Source organism: Pelodiscus sinensis, chromosome 2, assembly GCF_052426305.1.
Source record: "Pelodiscus sinensis isolate ZL-2025 chromosome 2, ASM5242630v1, whole genome shotgun sequence".
Classification (NCBI taxonomy): Eukaryota; Metazoa; Chordata; order Testudines; family Trionychidae; genus Pelodiscus; species Pelodiscus sinensis.
This window is the reverse complement of record NC_143053.1, coordinates 231,932,503-231,954,629: the sequence shown is the minus strand read 5'-3', so window position 1 is coordinate 231,954,629 and position 22,127 is coordinate 231,932,503. Positions and strand designations below refer to the sequence as shown.

Genomic DNA, 22,127 nt, shown 5'->3' with positions numbered 1-22,127 from the left:
GCCTTTAACACCTGCATTTCCACATCTACAGCTATGTATGGGACACATCCAGCCCACTTCATTAGCCTCATTAAAACAGGTCCTTCAATTGACTGGAACTTTTTCTGCTGTTTTACGTATCTTTTGGTTTCTGTTATTTCCACTCCAGTTCATCTGATGAAGTGGGTTTTACCCACAAAAGCTCATGATTCTGTATATCTGTATATCTTGGTTAGTCTCGAAGGTGCCATAGGATACCTCATTTTTAAATCAGCCGAGTTACTTTGGTTAAAAAAAAATCATTTTGCTGTGTAATTAGAGCCTTAGAGAGTTGTTTAATTGCAAGTTAAGGCTGATCTACCATGAAAAATTATACAGGTCTCTCAAGGGTATACAAATCAAATGTAAACATAACCTCAGTGTCATAATTTGTTACAAGTATCAAAATGCATTTTTAATATTAAAAGAACAAAAACTCATCTGGAGATAATTAAACATAAGAGGGCAAATCCTGTGAGCCTGACTCACATACATGGGCCTATTGAAATCAAGAGCTTCACAGAGCTTTATGTAGTCAATCACACAAGATTTGGTCTAAACAGAGATTCCAAAGAATGAAAGTTGCATACAGCAGTCTAAACATCTAAAAAGTTAGAACGTATCGCCTCGGCACCCTTCTATGCACAGCTCTCTCCTTTTTGACAGACCAATTCAGCATTCTGCCAGTGCCCAAGAGATGTAGGATTAAGCCCAAATGCAAGCTACAATATCAGTTGTAACAAATTAACTAAACCTTTCCCATTCATTTCTAGGTAAAAAAAAAATTCTGAAGTTCACAAAATTCTGAAGAAGCCAAGTTTGGTTAGTGTACATGCATTTCAAAGCTCCTATATTCTCAGATTGAAGACACTATCTAAAGCACCTCATTCACTGACAAAAATTTAGTCAGCACTTTGCAGGATACAAAATGAGGATGGTTCCTGGCCTGGAAAGCTGATATTCTATAATACTCAAACTCAGGATATGTCATTGTAGCACATGTAGACATACCTGAGCTAGCTTTATTGTAGAAATATCTGGAATCATATCTTGATTGCATAACCACAGCCACAAAACCAGCCCCTACATTGGTCATCAAAGTGTTCACGACTTATGCACATTTCATGGTTAGTGTCAGTGTTCACTTTACTAATACTACAATTAAAGTCAGAAATTAAAAAGCTGTTTCACAATTGCAAATGTAAAAACTGCATCAAAACATCACAGCATATTGCATGCAATAAAAACATGCAAAATATGCATATACTGGGAAATGATGATGAAGAAATGAAGCAGTTCGTGATCCTTCCTGCTCCCTTCCTATTTCCAGTTCACACTCTACTCCTGCCCTCTTTGAATCTTTGAGCCCAGATCTTTTTTCCCCTATACGTCAATAATAATATGTAATAATAATACTTAGCTCTTATATAGTAGTAGAGAGGTACCTGTGTTAATCCGATCTTGCTAAAACAAAAGGAAAAACTGCGTAGCACTTTAAAGACTAACTAAATGGTTTAATAGGTGGTGAGCTTTCGTGGGCTAGACCCACTTCCTCAGATCTGAGGAAGTGGGTCTGGCCCACAAAAGCTCATCATCTATTAAACCATCTAGTTAGTCTTTAAAGTGCTACGCAGTTTTTCCTTTTGTTTTAGCTCTTGTATAGCACCTTTCTTCTATAGATCTCAAAGTACTTTATTAAGAGGGTAAGTATCATTATCCCATCAAGCCACAGTGCCTCCAAACAAGTCTTACCTTTTCTGTTGATCTGAACTGCTTGGTGGTTCTCCACATCATGGGACAGAATGGCTGAGTCATCTCATGGCTGCAGAGTTTAAGGAAAAACCAGGCCCAGACTATAGCCTGTGATCTTACAGAGACTGACTCACCTGGATCACTTTTCCATTTATAACCACAACACAGATCATAGGATAAAGCTCCCTTTTAGTGAACCTTTATTCCACTTTAACTTCTCCCCCTGTAATCTCTGACTAACAAGTGTGAGAAAGAAAATATATATTCAGATCTTACCCTTTTACATATTTCTGTCAATTTCTGGTTTTTCCTGTAATCACTTTGCCACTTACTGTCTTAGGAGAAGACAATATTGCTCTAAGATGCCATTTTAAGACTGTAAAATTCCATAAAGTAAAAAAGGAACCCTTTGCCATGGGTTCTGAGCCGTATCCAAGGATGACAGCTTCATGTAGTGGCAAAGCATGGCTGTGTGCACACACATAATGTTGTGCACTCACCAGCTCTATATCTGGAATTGATCGTGGCACCTAATATTACAAACTGCTCCTCAATGAGTAGACAAGGGCTCTGTGGTAAGTACAGTTTAGTTACATATGATTTACAAGATGGGCCTTGATTACTAGACAGCTTTCATACTAAAGATTCCAGTGTGGCTTTCATGAGATTCTGAAAATACTGTAAGCTGTTTTATCTTTTCCTACCATTTATTTTTCAGTCTTCAATGTAATTTACTTTGGAGTAATAGGAAATACTTCTAAAAAGGAAATAATCAAAAATAATGATTTATGCTTACACATTGCCTCCCCATCTTCTGATCTAAAATATTTTAGATACACATTTATAGAATTAAACTCAGCATCCCTGTGAAATATATATCAACAACTATAATCCCCATCTTACTATTATAAAAACTGTGGTCCAGAGAGTTTAAATTACTTGTCTATGGTCATATATGGTGACCTAACTTGGAATGCAATCTAGTGCTCCAGAGTTCCAATTTGTTGCAGCTTATTTTACTCTTCTAAAAAAAAAAACAAAGCTTAAAACACGAGTGATTTTTACTCTTCTAATTGCATTTAGGATAATGCATTAGATTTACTGTAATGCATCTGAATTCCTCAGATGGATGATGCACGATGGCAAAACAATAAGACAGTAGCATCAGAGCCTATCTCTGAAATCTAACAAATTCTAAACCTGATATACTTGTTTTTGCCTTAAGAATTTTAATACATGGTTTATAGTTGGTAATCAATATAAATTTTCTAACAAAGTAATGGAATTTCCTCATTCCAAATTACTCAGAACCTGTTTTCTAGCTGCACATAGTTTTCCTTTGTTTTATTTGAGGTTCTGCAACTGAAAGCTATTGGCCTTTCACATGCAACTGGGATTTGTATAACTGAATCTTTATCACGAGACATGATATATAATAATATATAATTTTTACAGTTCAAATGCAAGTATTCTTTCCTCCACATAATCAACTTTCACTGGGTTTATAGACAAGTGAGGTAAAAATGAATCCTAATTGTGGAGGTACCAAAATGCTTATTCTAAAATTGTCTTTAAAAGGGGCATTGTTGACTATGCTTTAAAGGATCTTTAGCTATAAATCAATTTTCTCTGAGAGAAGTCATAAGCTTCCTGTTACAATAAAAATTAATTAAAAGCCAATTTATCTGTCTTTATCATTATAACTTGAGGTTTGTCTGATTGATATACTGATCAATAATCAGTTTACTTCACTAAAATCTTGCAATATTTAGTATATTATGTGATGAAATACAGACAAAGTGCTAGTGATCTTATAGGGAAACCTGTTACATAAGAACAATCCTTTATATGTATTAATGGTGAAGAGTCATGTTGTAATAGGATTTAGAATATTTCAAATCTTAGATATTTGAATGTAAAGCACAATATGCAGGACTGGATTAACTCTTCTGGGGATTTGGAGCTAGTAGATTTTGTGGGGCTGCCATCGTCTCTGGGGTGAGGCTAAAATGAGGGATTCAGTGCGGAGTTGGGGCTGTTGGGGAGCAGGCTGGGAGTGGAGAGATCTGGATGGGAGGTAGGGTGCAGGAGATCTGGATGGGAGGTAGGGTGAGTAGGAGGTAAGGTGCAGGAACCGGCTGCGCTGAGGGTGTGTGATCTGGGAGGGAGGGAGGATGCGGTGGGGGCAAAAGATTGGAGTGCTTACTTGGCACTGCTCCTGTTTGGCAAGGGGGGAGGAGAGGGGATCAGGTAGTTCCACTCTGCCCTGCACTTGCAGGCATCTTTCCCCACCTCTCCCATAGGCCATAATTTCTAGCCAATGGGAGTGGCAGGGGAAAAGGCTGCAGGCATTAGCAGGGTCAGAGAGCTTCCCTGCACTATTGGCAATGCATGTGGCTCCAGTTTGGGGGGCAGGGAGAATACCAGTGCGTGGAGCCGCCTTCCCCCCTGCCAGGCAGAGCCAATCTGGACTACAGTTTGCAGGGGCTTTAGTTGATGTGTCCTAGAGCCCTGCACTAAGGGCCCTCCCTCCCTTATCTTAGGGCCCTGCTTTGCAACCCCTTAAGCCCCTTTCCTAATCTGGCCCTGACAACATACATGGCCTTCACATCAAAATCCTCTTTATAGATCATTAAGACAGCTGAACATTGTACACTAGTGTATTCACAGTACATTTCTTTTTACATACAGCATATGCAATGTAATGAAAATTCAACTGTAATTTAAAATAAAACCTTAATTTTACAGTAGTGGCTTTTCTGCAGCAGAGATGTCAGTTCAATAGTTTTAGAAAGTCCAGCAAGAACATATACTTGAACCTACTGCTAGATCAAGAAAACACTTATAAAACTTTTTGCTTTACAATAAATGTTAATATATATATTTTAAATTATACAATATAAATTTCAAAGCAACAAAAATCCAAGAGAACAACGTGGTTTGATTCTGAAACCAGAACCTTTGGTATATTGACGTTTGTAGAAGCCACTGAATCATTAAAACATCTCTCTCTGTTCTTGGTACCTCTCTCATACTTATTTGTTACTTACACACAGCTCAAGTGGAGTACGTGTGTCCAAGCAACGAGTGAAGTCTGCATGACTTAAAAAAAAATCAAAACATAATCATCTTATATTATTGGAATAACGACAGTAAGTCAGACTTGTTGATGCATTTTATTGTGAGATGGGGAGCCTGGTAAAAAACTAGAAAATGAGCATGGTGTAACAAGGAACTTAAAAATGAAAATTCAGATTTGTAACTTACATACATGAATACAGGAACAAATTGGCACAAAAATGTTAAACATTGTTCCCAACACTGTTTATAAGATTATTCTAATTTGGCTTCCTAAGGAAATGAGAGTTTTAAGGTTAGGCTAAGTTCTTAATAAAACTGCAGAGCATCATGCTATTAGTCACACAGTGAATTTCAAAATGTAAGAGCTTTATATTAAAAACTGGGTAAAGGTAAAATGAATTGATTGCAACTGTAAAATTAATACATTCCCATTTTAATTCTTCTGTTCTACAGTCCAAGGCAAGTATAAATGTTAACATAACACTGTTAAATCAAATCTCAATGCAAGAGAACCAATTGCATCTCTACTTTAAATCTTATCAACTTTCCAAATTTTCATACTAAAATATATTATTGTATTAATACAAACTACAGTATTATACACTACACTGTGTAATAAATAAAGAAATATAAAAATAAGACACATAAATATAAAAGTTTTCTAAAACTAAAAAGGTACATATGTCAGTAAGAAGGGTATTAATACTGCCGGGTTTGAAGACATACAGTACAAAATGTTGCACAGATCTATAAACTAAAAGAAATAAAATAATACTGATAGGTAAAAATCAGGTAACATTGTTAATAAATGGGGTCCATAATAACTAACATTTGGAAACACTTATGAGCCAGATAACATGTCATGTATGTGTCTAAAATTAAAGTAAACCAATAAAGCAGATTAGAAATTTTCCCTTGCAATTATTATATAGAAATTTGGCAAATTAGATACCAACCAAACATAATACTGAAGAATTAAATAATGAAATGTACCAGTGTTGTTCTTGGATGGTTGAGTGTTTCTCTTCCCCCCATGATTTAGTTTAGAAGTTTGATACAAATTAACAAATGCTAGTTATTGTAGGCCACACATTAGATAAAGGCTGGTCAGAGCCTTTAAAATACTGATAAATGGCACTTACAGCACACAGGTCTTGCATAAGGCCAAAGGAGATACAAAGCTTCATATCATATCCTTCATATTGTTACTACATACTCAAAACACAATTACAAACACTGATTTTGACGACTTTGCTGTCCTTACCAGTATTAACACTGTTAGTCCCTGCAATCAGAACTCAACAACAATCTTTTCAACTACATTTTTAACCACATGAGTAAGAAACTTCAGTTCTTCTATCAGCTGCTTTCTTAAGGCTAACAATACACTTTAAATGATAATATGCTCTACTACGACATCTAATGTTATAACTGCTACCTTCTAGGTTGAATTTACAAAGGTAGTCAAGCACTGTTTGGAACTGCATTATAGTTTTCTGCTAAACGGAATTCTGTAGTGCAGAAGTTCTCACATTTTTAAAACATAATAAAATACTGAAGCGGATTTAGCAACTGTTTTCCCAATTAAAAAAAATCATATAAATCTCTCCCAATTGTACAGCTTAAAATTAATCAACATAAGATGAAAATTAATACTGATAAAACAAATGATGCCAGATGCTTGTCTAATAAATCAGGTTTCCTACAACCTGTTAAATCTTTGCTTTCAGAGTCACTGTATTTTTCTAATCTGCTTCATGTTACAAACTTGCTTCTAACTTTGAAAACTTCATGAAAAATTACTAGGTTTGAGGTTCAGGCACACCTGGATTTCTTTTTTTTTCTCGTTTTCTTATTTTACTATAATTTTTTTATTTTATTTTTTACACAGTAGTGAACAGAAATCACAGTATGCACACTACTGTGTTTCTATGTTAAGCATGTATAGCATAGAACAAACTTCATTAGCAATTAGTTGTTTTCCTTATAGAAAAAAACCTATCAGTTAAGCTTCATTTTTTTCACACACCCGCTCATCATTCTGTATAACTTCTTGTTCTACATTGCTCACTTGATTTACAGCCTCTTCATTCTCCATGTTACCTTCAATTTTCCTTTCTTCCTCCACTACTTCTTGTAGTTTTCCACATTCTTTTTCATCCTGAAGTTCTTCAATCTCTTTGTCTTCCTCTTCCTCATCCTCTTTTTCACTGTCTTCCTCTTCTTCCCTTGTTAAACTTTCTCTCTCATCTGAGTCGATCTGTGATGGAGATGCCCTGGCACCAACATGCTCATTATTTAGGACTTCTTGTCCTGTCTCTTCCTGTTCTGTGCTATCACGCTCTTCTGCTTCTCTTTTGCAATAGGAGTAGCGATGATTCATGTGCTGAGAATAAGACCCAGAGTGTGAAAAACGCTTTCCACATTTGTCACATTGATAGGGCTTTTCTCCAGAATGCAGTCGCATGTGTTCAATCAAATGGTGTTTGTGTTTAAATGCCTTTTTACAGATTCCACACTCATGAGGCCTTTTACCTAAAAAATAACAAGAAAATATGTGAAACTTTAGTTTCCACACTTTTATGATTATTACTGGTTTCCATAACATCTATGGATGGTGGAGACTATTTGCTGAAAAGTAGGGTAGTCACATGTGAATTTTAGTACAACTGTTGGAAGATTTATTTAAGAAGGTGTTCTTTTCAGAGAGTCATTAATTTCAGAATTTTTAAAAAAGCCTAAGAATATAACATAAGAACATCCATACTGAGTCAGATCAATGGCCCATCTAGACCAGTATCCTGTTCTTCCAACAATGGCCAGTGACAGGTGCTTCAGAAGCAATGAACAGAACAGGTACTCATCAAGTGATTCATCCCCTGTCTTCTACTCCCAGCGGCTGACAAACCAAGGCTAAAGACTACTCAGAACATGGTTTTGCATTCCTGACCATCCTGGCTAAACCTGCTTCATGTTACAAACTTGCTTCTAACTTTGAAAACTGCATGAAAAATTACTAGGACCCCCATGAACTCTTCTATTTCTTTTCTGAACCCTATTGTAGTTTTGGCATTCACAGCATCCCTTGGTAATGAGTTCCACAGGTTGACTATGTGTTGTGTGAAGAAGTACTTCCTTTAGTTTGTTTTAAACTTGCAGCCTATTAATTTCATTGGGTGACCCCAAGTTCTTGTGTTATGTGAAGGAGTAAATAACACTTCCTTATTTACCTTCTTCGTACCAGTCAAGATTTTTTTCTTTGTTGTTTCTTTTCCAAGCTTAGAAGTCCAAGTCTTCTCATAAGGAAGCTATTTCATCCCCCTAATCATTTGGGGTATGTCTACACTACATGGCTCTGTCAACGGAGCCATGTAGATGAGGGTTGTAAACATAGCAAAATGAAGCGGCGATTTAAATAATCGCCACTTCATTTACATCAAAATGGCTGCTGTGCTATGCCGATCAGCTATTTGTCGGCACAGCGCGGGAGTCTGGACACTCGGCGGTCGACATCAGAAGGCTTTGTTGACCGCCCCGTTATGCCTCGTGGGATGAGGTTTACCGGGGCAGTCGACAAAGCCTTCTGATGTCGACCACCGAGCATCCAGACTCCCGCACTAACAAGGGTATGTCTACATTACATGGCTCCGTTGAGGGAGCCATGTAGTATAGACATACCCTTGCTGTTGTTCGCTGCCAATTCTAATATCTTTTTTGACATGAGGCAACCAGATCTGCTTGCAGTATTCAAGATGTGGGCATACCGTAGATGTATATAATGGCATTATGAGATTTTATCATCTTTTTCCTAATGGTTCCACCATTACTTTTTTTAATTATCCATGCAGACTCCAATATCTCTTTCTTGCCCAGTAACAAAAAATTCAGAGCCCATAATTTTATTTGTATAAGGTTGGGATTATATTTTCCAATGAGCATTACTTTTCATTTATGAACACTGAATTTCATCTGTCATTTTGTTGTTCAGTCACCTTGTTTTGTGAGACCACTTCGTAACTCTTTGCAGTTTGCTTTGGACTTAACTATCTAAATATTTAGATAATTTAACAGCTCAAAATAATAATAGATTGAAATAAATCCATGTAAAATCTGATTATGACATATCTCAAAGTGAAAGACTGGGTGATTAAGAAAGGAGTCTACTCCCTCCTAGACGCCACACCTGAACCCGAGTCCCCTCCGGCAAAGCATACTGAAGTCTCCCACTGATTTCCAAATGATTTTAGATTAGACTCTTAGATTGTAAAATACCTGGGAGCAGGGACATTGCCTTTTAGTTAAATGTAAAGCTTCTCACACGTACAAGCTGCTTTGTGAGAAAATAATAAATAATGATAATAAAGGCAGCAGTGTGAGCTGGAGGGTGGGAAATGAGTCCCTAATTAGAAGGGCTGTCAGATGAGCATGATCCAGATGGAGAAGAGATGCCTGATCATTTAAGGTATTTGCATATAAAAATATAACAAGAACTTCCTGGAATTACAACGAAAATTGAATAAACATAAAAAATGTAGGTTTACTGAAATAGGTGTGCATTGAGCCACAATGACAATCAAAGTTATTATTTTCTTTTCTAACCTCCAACCATTGACATATTATATGCTCTTTTTGAAGCATGGAATCCAATAAATTAAAATAAGGAAACTATTTTAAAACCTATATTTACTATGACATACCTGTGTGTTCATACTTATGTCTCAATAGTGAACTGCTCTTTTGGAATATTTTATCACATAAATCACAAGCATACATCCCATTTTCTGTCTTTCGCATCTTCTTTTTAGGTGGTGTTGAATCAGAATCATTTTGATCTTCCACATTTGAGACTCCTTCTGAACTAGTATCTTGCCTTTCATCCTAAGAAAATTACATACAAATATTAAACCTAGTGCAAATTTCATGGACACAGTAGGCAAGATTATAAATTATATCCTGGAGTTTTATTCGTAACTTCACTTAATTTCAATAAGTAGACTAAAACCACTGTTTAATTCTATCAATTACATAGTCAAGAAAATGCTCCATCTTCGTAACACTAACATTCCTGATATGCTAAAACTAGAAGGCCTTGAAAACCAGTACTTAGCAGAATTGCAATGTTTGAGTTTTAAAATCTGGCTTCACGCTAAGCTTTAGAGGAGCACAGACATACCAAGTAAGAGCTGGATAAGGGAGGGAAAGGAGACTATAGAATGAAAAGCTACAGAAAAGGACATGGGAATGTGGAATATCAAGATGCACCATCTGCATCTAAATGTTACACCAATTTTACGGAAATTAATAATATACTAATATTAGTGTTAAATTCTGCAAAACTGGCTATCTTCCTTCCCATAATTCTGTTACAAAAATGTAAACTAAACTAGAAAGGGAATGCGACTATTCCATGAACAAAAAACTGTACCTATAATACCACAATACTCTTATTGTAGCCCCAGATGATTCATCTGTTAAATTAATTCTCAGGAAGCATAAAAGAATATTTTAATGGTATCAGCAAGTCACAAACACCACAATGTATTAGATTTTTGGCACCAGTTTTCAAATCCAAATAAAATATGTATTAGCTACCTCAAAATGCATGAGTGAAATATGAAACAAACACACACGTACCTTGTGTCAGTCCAAACCCAGCCTGGCCTGTTTCCAACTGTACAGGAAAGAGTTTACATTAGCTTCCAACCCTTCTTAAAAGGATTCAAGCAAGAAAAGATCTTATCCCTTCCATGTATCCTTTTTTTAAAATTTGGCTCTGTTCCTACCTCAATAATAGGTGTATGACTATGAATGGGATTGATTCTGACATTTATAGAGGTAGAAAGAGAGCAGTGTACATCAATGACACATGTAAGGGGCAAGCACAAATTCTGTTTGAGTTTTATTTCAGGTTCCATTATGGTACAGGAAGCGTTCAATTACCCACCTGATCACGATAATACTGGCGGAGGGAGCTGACATGGGGCGGGGGGTCGGGGAGAGGGAGGGGGGAAAGAAGGGTCTCCAAAAGCGGAGTGTCAGGATGTCCCACACAGTCTCCTACTTTATTTTTGGAGGGGACTGGGAGCCATTGGTTTATAACCACGGGTACCAGAATTTGTAATTATATACTGCATCTATTATTTGGATTTGAAAACTAGTCTTGAAAATCTGACACAACTATTTAGTCTCTATATGTTGCAGCTTGGTTTCAAATAAAAAAAAGTTACAATAACTTCCAACATCCATGTATTAGGATGCAACCAAAATAAATATATCAGCAATTTAAATACTATTTTAACCAATTTTGGTTTTTCTTCTTTTACCATTAAAGTGTTTCTTAGTTTAATAAAAATAATGACCAGTATAATGCCACACTTCTCAGTCACTTCGCCAGAGAATTAATGCTCACAAATCAGACATCTCCACACAGAGAAACCTGTTAGCTGACATTTCAACCAAACTGGTCATACCCTTAAAGACCTGACAACATGTCTTACTTCAAGCTCCTCACCTAATAAACCATCTTGTTAGTCTTTAAAGTGCTGCATAGTCCTTTCTTTTGTTTCAGCTAGACCAGACTAACATGGCTGCATCTCTATCATTACTTCAAAGAGACTTTAACACCAGATACAGAGGGAAACTTCAGAACTTTTATTTATGCTAAAATTCAACATGTTGCAAATGGGCCTTAATTTAGATGATAATTACCTTACACATTATAAAAACAGCCCCCTCCACCTTTTGATATTCATAGTAACTTCAGTTTAGCCACTTAAATGACTCTTATGATAAGCAATTTCCTCCTTCCTTGTCTCTCCCTCGTCCTCTCGCCCCCACCTATAATATGTAGCTGATTTGTTACTGTATAATTTGTTTACTTCTTCATTGTATCCCTCTGTTATATAATGGTCACACCATTTCACTTTCAGAATATGATCTGAAGAAGTGGGTCTACCCCACGATAGCTCATCACCTAATAAACCATCTTATTAGTCTTTAAAGTGCTACATGACTGCTTTTTTTCTTTTACCAAGATAAGACTAACACGGCTACCTCTCTGTTACCTTTACACCAGTACCTAGAAGAATACACACAAGGTTAGGTACCTGATTTCCATTAGGATGGATCTGTTTTGGTGGTGTTTCTTGAACTGCAGGGCTAACGGTAGTTGAATATGTATAAGCCACCTGTGGAATCAGAATGGTTTGCTTATTGGCAGCTAGAGCTCTTAAGCATGGAACACTGTTCTGGTCAGCAATGGCAACAATTGTGGGTAACTGGGTAGCGACTGTAGGTATAGCAATGTTTATGGGGTTGGCACTTGGTGGGATTACATTTACAACAGGTTCAGAGTCTGTAATACTGCTGTCCTTTTGTGGTTCTTTTTTTGCACAAGTCAAGTTCAAAGGCTCTTCTTGGACAGAATAAACACTGTTCTGGTAAACACTAGTTATGGTAGATCTTTCCAATATTTCTCCATGTTGCTTTGGTAGCGAAAGGTCAAGAGGTTCTATTTGTGGCTCTTCTGGTACACCCTCCGTTGTGTACATATAACCCTGTGAATTTCTGGATGAAGAGAGATTTAGTGGTGATGGGGGTGGCGTGTTATTTTGTGAATCATTCAGGGTCAATCCCACTGATAAAGTCTTAATTATCTTGAGGGAGTTTTGTGAATTACTGGAGGAGTTGTGGGATTCACTTGGATTTGTAGGTCCTGCTTGATTATCATTATCTGTAGGATTACTTAGTTTGCCCTGTTCAGGGGACGATGGTCCAGAAGACTGTACAGAAATCTGACCAGCTTGCATTTTTTCAAACCACTTTTTTACCACATCCAGTGGTAGGTTTACAGAATCAGCAATTTTTGAAAGCTCTTCTGCACTTGGTTGTGCATTTAATGCATAATAAGCTTTTAGAAGAGATAAAAGATTTTTTAAAGGTGGCTGGCCAGGAGATAAGTTGCTCTCCCCTGTATCTGATAGAACAGGGGATTCCGACTTCTCAACTTCTGTTTCACTAAGCTGAGGAAGCTGAGTGGGATTTTTGGGATCATAGTGCTTTAATTCTTGAAGTGCATTAAGATCTCCTGGACAGTCATCACAAAGCAGGCAAGTGCTATCATTAGTCTCTCCTTCAAAGTTCTTGTCTTTCTCTGATTTCACTGTAAGATCTTCTGGTAATTTTTCACTTTTGCAACTGTTTGTGGGAACAGAATTTTCTTTTTTCAGATTCTGTGGAACAACCTGAAGCTGACTAGGTTGCTCCAAACTGTAGTTGATGATAATTTTGGTTGTCCCATCTTGATCAACCAAAGGAAGACTTATAGCTGATATGAGGGAATGACCAGCTTGTTGTATGGATGCAGTGCTGATTGTTTCTTGTTCTTTGGATGCAAGATTAGCATGATTGTTTTCCAATACTTGCCTTATTACATTACTGTCTACTGCCACTTTAAGTACATTTTGAATGTCACTTAAGTTGATGCTTATGGGAGACACGAGACCTACTGTTGGTAGAACAACAGCTTGTACCACACCCTGAGGAGAACTGGTTGCCTGTAATGGGCTACCACTAGTAAAAACCCCATTTTGCAAAGGGGTTGAACAGTTGATTCCTGAAGCAACTACTATGGGCTTAAATTCATAATCCACAGGTTCAGTTTTAATTTGGTTAATGGGAAGTTGTTCTTGTAAGGGCTTGTTTTCTATCTTTTGCCGTATCTGTGGTCTTGCTGGGCTACCTGGTGATGCGGAAAGGGAAGGGGAGGAGCACTGAGATGTCTTGAGCCCTGACCGTGCTCGACCATTCACGGGCATCAAACTAATACATTTCTTGCTGCTTATGTGTGAGCTATATGAACCAGAATGGGAAAAACGCTTCTTGCAGTTTGGGCACTCATATGGCTTCTCTCCTAAAAAAAACATAAATGAGAGCTGATTAGGTTAGAGTGCATCTTTATCACACTACAATAATGAGAAAATAATCTCTCTCCTCTCAAACGGCCCCAGACATGACTTCGATAACAAATCCCTTATACTCAATTAAACAATATAGATAGGCACAAAGGTGGCATGTTTAATCAGGCATTTCTTTCATGAATTTCAATGCAAATTGTGCGTGCACTAGAAATAGATCAGGCTCCATTTGGCCATATTAAAATTTGGCATTTCCCAAACCTTGGTTTAAGCATCTAACCAACATATAATCTGTCTTTATACTATATAAGAGACTTCATTAAGTTTCCCCCAAAATAACTTTGTTTCCATGGTAGCGAATATAAAATACTCCAGAAAATGATAAAGCAGGACACTAAAACAATGACAAAATCCAAAGAAAATAACTACAGGCAGTCCCCAAGTTACGCGGATCCAACTTATGTGAGATCCGCAGTTGCAAACGGGTTTTTTTTCGCCCCGGAAGACGGGAGCGGCGGGACGCCTAGATGTGCCCTGGTCCGGCCGCCCGCGTCCTCCGGGGCGAGAAAAGCTGCTCCGCATCTCCCTGGTCTCCCTGTGAAGCCCCCCCCCCCAGCAAACCAGGGAGACGCGGAGCAAAGCCGCGGAGCACGCGGGCAGCGGGAAAGCCCAGACGCGCCGTGGCTGTCCCACTGCCAGCGTCCTCCGAGGCTTTGCTCCCCATCTTCCTGGTCTGCTGGTCTACTTGGAGGACGCCGGCAGCGGGACAGCCGCGGCGTGTCTGGGCTGTCCCGCTGCCCGCGTGCTCCGCGGCTTTGCTCCATGTCTCCCTGGTCTGCTGGAGACCAGCAGACCAGGGAGATGGGGAGCAAAGCCTCAGAGGACGCCGGCAGCGGGACAGCCACGGCGTGTCTGGGCTGTCCCGCTGCCCGCGTGCTCCGCGGCTTTGCTCCGCGTCTCCCTGGTCTGCTGGAGACTAGCAGACCAGGGAGACGCAGAGCAAAGCTGAGGAGGACCCGAGCGGCGGGACTGCGCTGCATCTCGGTCCGCCGCCCGCGTCTCCCTGGTCTGCTGGGGGGGGCGCGCAGCTAGTGCGCTCGCCCCCCAGCAGACTAGGCTTTTCTCCAGCCTGTGGTAGAGCAGCTGGGGCGCTGCCGGTTGGTCCCGCAGCGCCGCTCTGCGTGCTACTGGACCAACCCAGCAGCACCCCAGCTGCTCTGCCCCAGGCATCCTGATTCAGTCGCTGCTGGTCAGTTTCAGCAGCGGCTGAATCAGGACGCCTGGGGCAGAGCAGCTGGGGTGCTGTTGGGTTGCTCCAGTAGCGCTGAGGAGCGGTGCTACTGGAGCAACCCAGCAGCACCCCAGCTGCTCTGCCCCAGGCGTCCTCAAGTCAGCCGCTGCTGAAACTGACCAGCGCTGACTACAGGAAGCCCGAGGCAGAGTTGCTCTGCCCCAGGCTTCCTGGAATCAGCCGCTGATCAGTTTCAGCAGCAGCAGCTGACTTGGGGATGTCTGGGGTTCTTAAGTTGAATCTATATGTAAGTCCGAACTGGCGTCCAGATTCAGCCTGTTGAAACTGATCAGCGGCTGATTCCAGGAAGCCCAGGGCAGAGCAACTCTGGCTCGGGCTTCTTGTAGTCAGCCGCTGGTCAGTTTCAGCAGCGGCTGAATCTGGACGCCAGTTCCGACTTACATACAGATTCAACTTAAGAACAAATCTACAGTCCCTATCTTGTACGTAACCCGGGGACTGCCTGTAATATAAACATAATAAATGGTGAGGTAATGTCCTATAATTTTTTATGGGAGTAAATGTAACCCTCAAACCTACTGGGTGTAGTTCATTATCCCATGTAGTGGCACTTAGACCACTTACAGAGAGAAAGAGTGAGTTTCCTCTACTGCCTTAGCTGAAAGGCAGCTGGCTTTTAGCTCAAGTGGTAGAGACTCATGAACAAAGCACCAGAGGTCCCAGGTTCTGTTCCACCGGTCAGCATTACAAAAGCACACAAACACTATTTAGCCATCTATCTACCCATAACTATATTCAAATAGATACATCAAAGTAAAGGGAAAGAGAGCACACACACAAGATATACATGTGTCGGAGATGAACATCAGTTGTACAGCTTCCTTACAATCTAGCCAACATGGTGGTCAAGCCCAGAGGCAGCACTGATTTCTTAACATAGCTGATAGGAGAATAAGCTGATAGTTCTGCTTCTTTTCAGGGATAGAAGAGTGCCAGCGCAGGCTCTTCCACCAACAGACAGAGTTAGCATTGAGAGTGAGGAGATGAAGTGTTGTTAGTTGGGAAAGGAAACAAAAGGGAAGCACAGAACATGTACTCAGATGGGAAAAAAAACCCAGAGCTCTCTCAAATGCTGCTTCTTTGTTTCAGATGGCAAAATATTAGAAAAGGGTAAAGTGAAACCTTCATTTCTACTTCTTTTTGGTCTGTCTTCAATGGGTAAACAAGAGGAGTAGGGGATAATTTTAAATGACCAAAATTAACTTCATGTATTTCAAATTTCAGCATAGAAGATATAATTCAACACTGAATACATTGTAACATCTCTAAGGCAGAGATGAGAATCTACAAAAATCTTGGGTACTATCACCTTCTTTGCTTGGAGCATTATTTCATTGCTACTATCCTTGTATGGTGCTATAGACCAGTGCAATAAAAGGTAGGTAGGTGGCTGGCAATCATATTTATTATTATTACTATAAATTATTTGTTTCTATTAGTGATCACAACATGCTAGGTATTCTACAAACACAGAAAAATGATACAATTGAAAAAGATAAACAAGCAAAGGACAGAGGAAAGGTGTACAACAAAGAACAAGGGAAAGAGGTACAACATGAAAGGCAAAGACTGCTCGCTTTTTAACGTTAAAAATATACACATACATATACCATGCACAAATCACACCCAAATTCTTTCCCATCATCTGTGCTTTTACACATGCCAGAACTCTACCACCACAGCTGAAGGTTTGCTTAATGACTCAACTTAAACACACTTTTGCAAACCCTCTTGAGTTGCGCTGCAAGTTCCATGAGCACAGCTGAGTACTGGGGCCAGAATTTACAGTGCCTCCAAAAATAAAATATAAATTTTACATTTTAAACTTATAATTACAAAACTGCTTTTATAACAAAGCAATACAGAGTAAACATAATGTTCTTTTAATATATCAAGACATGAAAAATTTACCGCTATGGATTCGTAGATGCTCCTTTAGGTGATGTTTGTATTTGAAAGCTTTTCCACATTCAGTGCACTTGAATTTTCGATTACCACTGGACTGAGTCACATGTCTCTGTAAGAGAAAATCTGAAATTCATTCAGAGCACAAAGGAGTTCAAATGTAATGAACAAATAGCGTAAGGAAAACCGCACGTATTTCAAATTTCAGCATAGAAGATATAATTCAAAACTGAAAAAGTCAATCATCATTTTGTGGAATTGGGGGCTGTATGGGTTACTTATAAAAAAAAAGGAAACAGATCAGCTGACATGTTAGAAAATGGAGCCATATAAATAAGTGTTGTGTATTTGGTACAGTTAAAAAAAATGTTCTCTAACCTAATTTCAGGTAAGGGGAATACAGTCAAGTTACATACTTAAGAACTATTAGTAAAATATTTCCTTTTCTGTTTGTAAATATCATGTAAATATCATCCAAGAGATATGGAATACAAGAAAGAAACATTAAAGCATTTAAAGATAGTTTAACATTTAATCAGTTGACTTGATTTTTCCATTTACATGCTTCTGGCTCTTACTGTTGGGACTTAGATTCTTTATGTAATGGCACCACACAATTGCTGAAGAGAAGATGGTTCAGTAACAACAAAGGCATTCTCAGTCACGTTTTTTTCTCAAAACAAATGCAAAAAGTTTACATTAAAATATGCAATATAACAAATTGATTCCTCAAACACCTAACATTCATACTTGTTAATAATGGTATTGAAGCCACTTAACTATCTTTTCATTATGCCTTGTCTTGTGATAACATTATGAAATTGAAGTATTTTCATAATTTTACCCTTATTTTCATTACAATTCTTTTAAAGAAGCAAAGGCCAAGAAGGATAAGTTTAAATAAATACACCTTTATTTTAGTTGATATATACAGGGTTACCTCCCTAAACCAGGACTCTCTCATCTGACAACATGTGTGGTCTGGAAGAATCACTGACGATCCTGGACCAGAGAGCCCAGGAACAGGGAGGTCTGGCGACAGGGCAGGAGCATGGTAGGGGGCTGGCGACTCAGCTGAGAGTCCCGTGTCGAGGGAGAGGGGAGCAGGTGATGCAGCGAGGAGTTCTGGCCCAGCCATGGTCAGGGAACTCCAGCACTGGATGCATAGCTCTGGCTCCATTATGGCCCCAGCATACAGGGAGCTCCAGCTCCAGCAGTAGGCAGGGAGCTCTCGTTCCAGCCACAGCTGTGGAACTCCCTGGCTACTGCCGGGACTGGAGCTCTGCAGCTGCCTCACTCCACAGCAAGGCTGGGGCTCCGCAGCCAGCACCAGGGCCAGAGCCGGAGCTCCATGGCTGGGAACAGGACTAGAACTTCCTGGCTGACGCTGAGGCCAGAACAGGGCTGGAGCTCCACAGCCAGGGAGGTCCAGCCCCAGTGGCAGCTAGGGAACTCCGGCCCCAGCCCCAGAGTTCTGGCTCCAGCCCCAGCCCCAGAGCCAGGCAGCTGCAGAGTTTCAGCCCCGGCCGCAGACTCAGGGAGCACTGGACCTGGCAGCAGCTGAGCCAGTGACAGCTAGAGAGCCCTGAGGGTGCTGGGGCAGCAGGAGGACTGGGCTGGAGCCCTAGTCTGGGGTTAGCAGGGCAGCAATGGCCCTTAGGGGAGGGACTTCCCCGGTCTGGCAAATCTCCTTGTTCGGTACTGGTCAGGCCCTGAGTGTACCAGACCAGAGATGTCCAGCCTGTATATTTAAACACTGATCAAGTATATTATTTTGGAAAATATAGTCAGAGCTGTTTAATCCTCAACATAAAAAGGTAAGAAAGAGAGGAAAGGAACATTTACTCCGAGAGCAAACTGAGTTAGTTTATTATATAAAACATATTTGCAGCAAACTTATTTTTTAAAAAAAATTAGACCAATGATTCTCTAACACCACCGTTTAGATGCAGCTATATATTTTGCTAGCAACTGTAAAAGATATTCTATTTGAGGCTTCACAATACTATTTCACACTGTGTTGTTCATCTGCCCTTGGTTCTTTGCAAATACTGGCTGATGACACTTTAGCTTTAAGGAGGACATGGAAATACTGGAAAGAGTTGAAGGGAGAGCTACAAAAATTATCTAGGAGCTGGAAATCAAGACTTACAAAGTGAGGCTCACAGTGCTCAACTTCCTCAGCTTATTGAAGAGAAGTTTGAGAGGTGATTTGATTCAGGTGTATAGTTACCTATAAAGGATGAAGGATCATGATTGTGGGCTTTTCAATTTGCTGATAAAGGTACAACAAAATCCAAATGGCTTAATGTTAAAATTGGGACAAATTCAAATTTTGAGGTAAGATACAATTTCCTGGCAGTGAGGAGGATTAAACATATTAATAGTTTACCTATGGAGCTAACCACTGCTTGGAATTTTTAAATTAAGATTAAGTGTTTTTCTGCAGCCCATATGTGTAATATGGGGTCTTGGGATCAGGCTGGATGGTAGTGGTAGTTCCATCCAGCCTTTGAATCTGTCAAACTATGAATCCTCTTCTTCAAACCCTTCCTTCATGGGTCTTGGAGAGAATATGATTTTCTGCTTTGTACTCCACATGCTTTGTACTCCATAGCATTTGTACTTCCATATCATTAAGATAACTGTAGCTTATTTTAATCTCACGCTTCTGGGCTTCAGGTAGTCACCTGTGGTTTCAACCCATTAAGAATAGCATCTGTTTTGAAAGAGTGCAGTTCTTTGTGGAATCTTTTGCAGAAGAAAAAATGGTTACTTACTGTAAATGTGGTTCTTTGAGATGTGATACAGGCAACGGTATGCACAGTTAATTGATGAGACTGGGCTCATCAGTTAATATTTGTGGTTACATGCAGAAGCCAGGTACACATGGGGAGCAGGCTTAAAAGCTGGCTCTCTGCACCCACTGGCTCCCAGAGAGCTGACTGCCACCCCGTGTGTAACTGCTGAAATTTTCAGTTGTTGCACAGTTACTTATTTACAGGCATTTTCACATCATTAGTGCCCATCCCATGTGTCAGAGTCAAAGACTTTTGCTTAGCAGTACATGTAGAGAGGTGGTGCTCACTCTTCATGCCCTCAGTCCTTCCCCTGGCTACATGAGGAGGCAGAATCCTGGGTCACAGAATACATGTGTGAAACACATGTCAAAGAACCATAGTACATGACTGTTTCTCCTTCAAGCAGATGCAGATGTGTATTCCAAGTAGATGACTAGCAAGTAATTTCCCCAATTGGAGGCTGGCCTTGAAGTCTACCTAAGGATTGCAGAACCATTCTTCAACATAAGTTTCGACCCTGAAAGAAGCAGTGATTGCATAATGGTCTGAAAAAGTGTGAATCAGGGACCAAGTGGTCACCCTATAAATATCCAATATGGACATGTCATTGAAGAAAGCCACTGATGTTGCTCATGTTCTCAGTGAATCTACCTGTTTCTGACAAGGTGGTATGGCCAATTCTATCTCTTAAGCAGTCTTGATGCAAAGTAATATTTATTGAGATACACTCATGACAGAGACCACTTGTCCTTTCAAGTAGTCCTCCTATGATAACAGGCAAAGCAAAGCATGAAACTGTTCAGTGCTGCTCAGAGGGAAGGCTAGACAGTGTCTAACAGCTAGGCTACATCTACACTGGCAGCTTCTCGCGCAAAGAACTCTTCTGGAAAAACAATTACAGAAGAGAGTGTCTACACTGGCATGTGCTTTTGTGCAAGAGATGTGCTTTTGCCTAAGAGAATCCAAGCCAGTGTAGACGCTCTCTTGCGCAAAAAAGCTCTGATGGCCCTTTTAACCATAGGGGCTTCTTGCGCAATAAATTCATGTTGCCTGTTTACACTAGCCTCTTCTGGAGGAGCTCTTGCACAAGAGGGCTTATTCCTGAGAGGGAGCGTACAAGTTTTCGCACAAGAAGCCCTGATTTTCTGGAGTACAACGTCAGTTTACTGGTGCAAGAACGAGCGGCCAGCGTAGACAGGAGGCAAGTTTTCGCGCAAGAACGCGCCAGTGTAGACACAGCCCCCGAGAGAATGGAAGTATTGCTCTTCTAAGTGTAAGCAGGGTCAGGATAAGCTCTATCCTGACATCTGGTGGTGAATTGTGGGGAGTGGTACAAAAAGATTTCAGGGCTGATCTCGTTTGCATAGGCACACCCACCCTACCTAGTATGTGCTCACAGCAGCTCAAATGGTCACTTTGGCCACTGTGGGATCCCCAGTCTCTCTGTTATTGAGGCAGGGGGGATAAAGTTTTGTTACCCTGATTATGTGAATCAAGGACAGTGGAATAGTGGAACTGTTTTATGACAGAGGGATTTGCCATAAACTAAGTAGTACTCGCTAATCAAGGGGCATGGGTTCCAAACCCAGTCAAACAGAGAGGCTGGGGACAGGTATTTGTACTTGGTGGTGGAGCCCTGGCTGAGGGCCTTAAAAAAAACCCCAATTGCACCTCTTCCTCCTCTCTCCACTGTGGAATATCAGAGCTAATTTAGATTCCATTAGGAGTCTAGTTGCAAGCTGCTGAGCTGTTGTGGGCCAATGGTGCACTAGCACAGAGGCTCCTCTACTATGAGCTGAACTTGCTGAAGAGCTGAAATCGCTGTGTGCTGGGGGGAGACTGAAGCTATATTGCTGAAGAGCTGAAATCTACTATGAGCTGAAATCACTGTGTGCTGTGGGGAGCCTGAAACTATACTGTTGAGCTACTAGCAGAGCAGTTTGCGTGAACAACCGGCGGTCGCAGACGGCCAGCGGAGCGGCTGGTGGGGACGACCGGTAGGAGTAGCAGCAGGCAGCCAGTGGAGCAGCTGCAGGAACAACCAGCTGGCAGCCAGAGGTATGGACCGAGACGGCTGGTGGAGCAGGACAGTTTGTGGGATGGCTGGAGTGGCTCACGGGACAGCAGGTGGAGTGTAGAGTGATTTGCGTTAACGGCGGCAGCAGAACTTATGGAGAGGCGGAGCTGTTGGCGGACCACATAAGGTGTATCAACCCCCGTCCCCTCCATTCCATCCTGGTTGGGATGGTAAAACTCTGCTGGTGAACTTTTGAATCCTGGGGCGGCACTGACCCGGGTCAGAGACTTTTGGGGTGTCAGACTGGCACTTTGGGTGACTTTTTG

At 40.4% G+C, this 22,127-nt stretch overlaps 1 protein-coding gene across 2 annotated transcripts in view; it reads right to left on the bottom strand.

Annotated features, from left to right (window-relative positions):
* Positions 1-4,927: 4,927 nt before the first annotated feature.
* The window catches only part of ZEB1 (zinc finger E-box binding homeobox 1), a 208,590-nt gene continuing 191,390 nt past the window's right edge, over positions 4,928-22,127 (bottom strand). For both annotated transcript variants that reach the window (XM_006110683.4, XM_006110684.5), the window contains exons 6-9: positions 16,990-17,095; positions 11,958-13,762; positions 9,549-9,729; positions 4,928-7,386 (exon numbers count right to left, since the gene is read on the bottom strand). In XM_006110683.4, the coding sequence (XP_006110745.3) occupies positions 6,857-7,386; positions 9,549-9,729; positions 11,958-13,762; positions 16,990-17,095 (2,622 nt within the window). In that variant the 3' untranslated portion in view covers positions 4,928-6,856. The remainder of the gene's footprint in view (positions 7,387-9,548; positions 9,730-11,957; positions 13,763-16,989; positions 17,096-22,127) is intronic.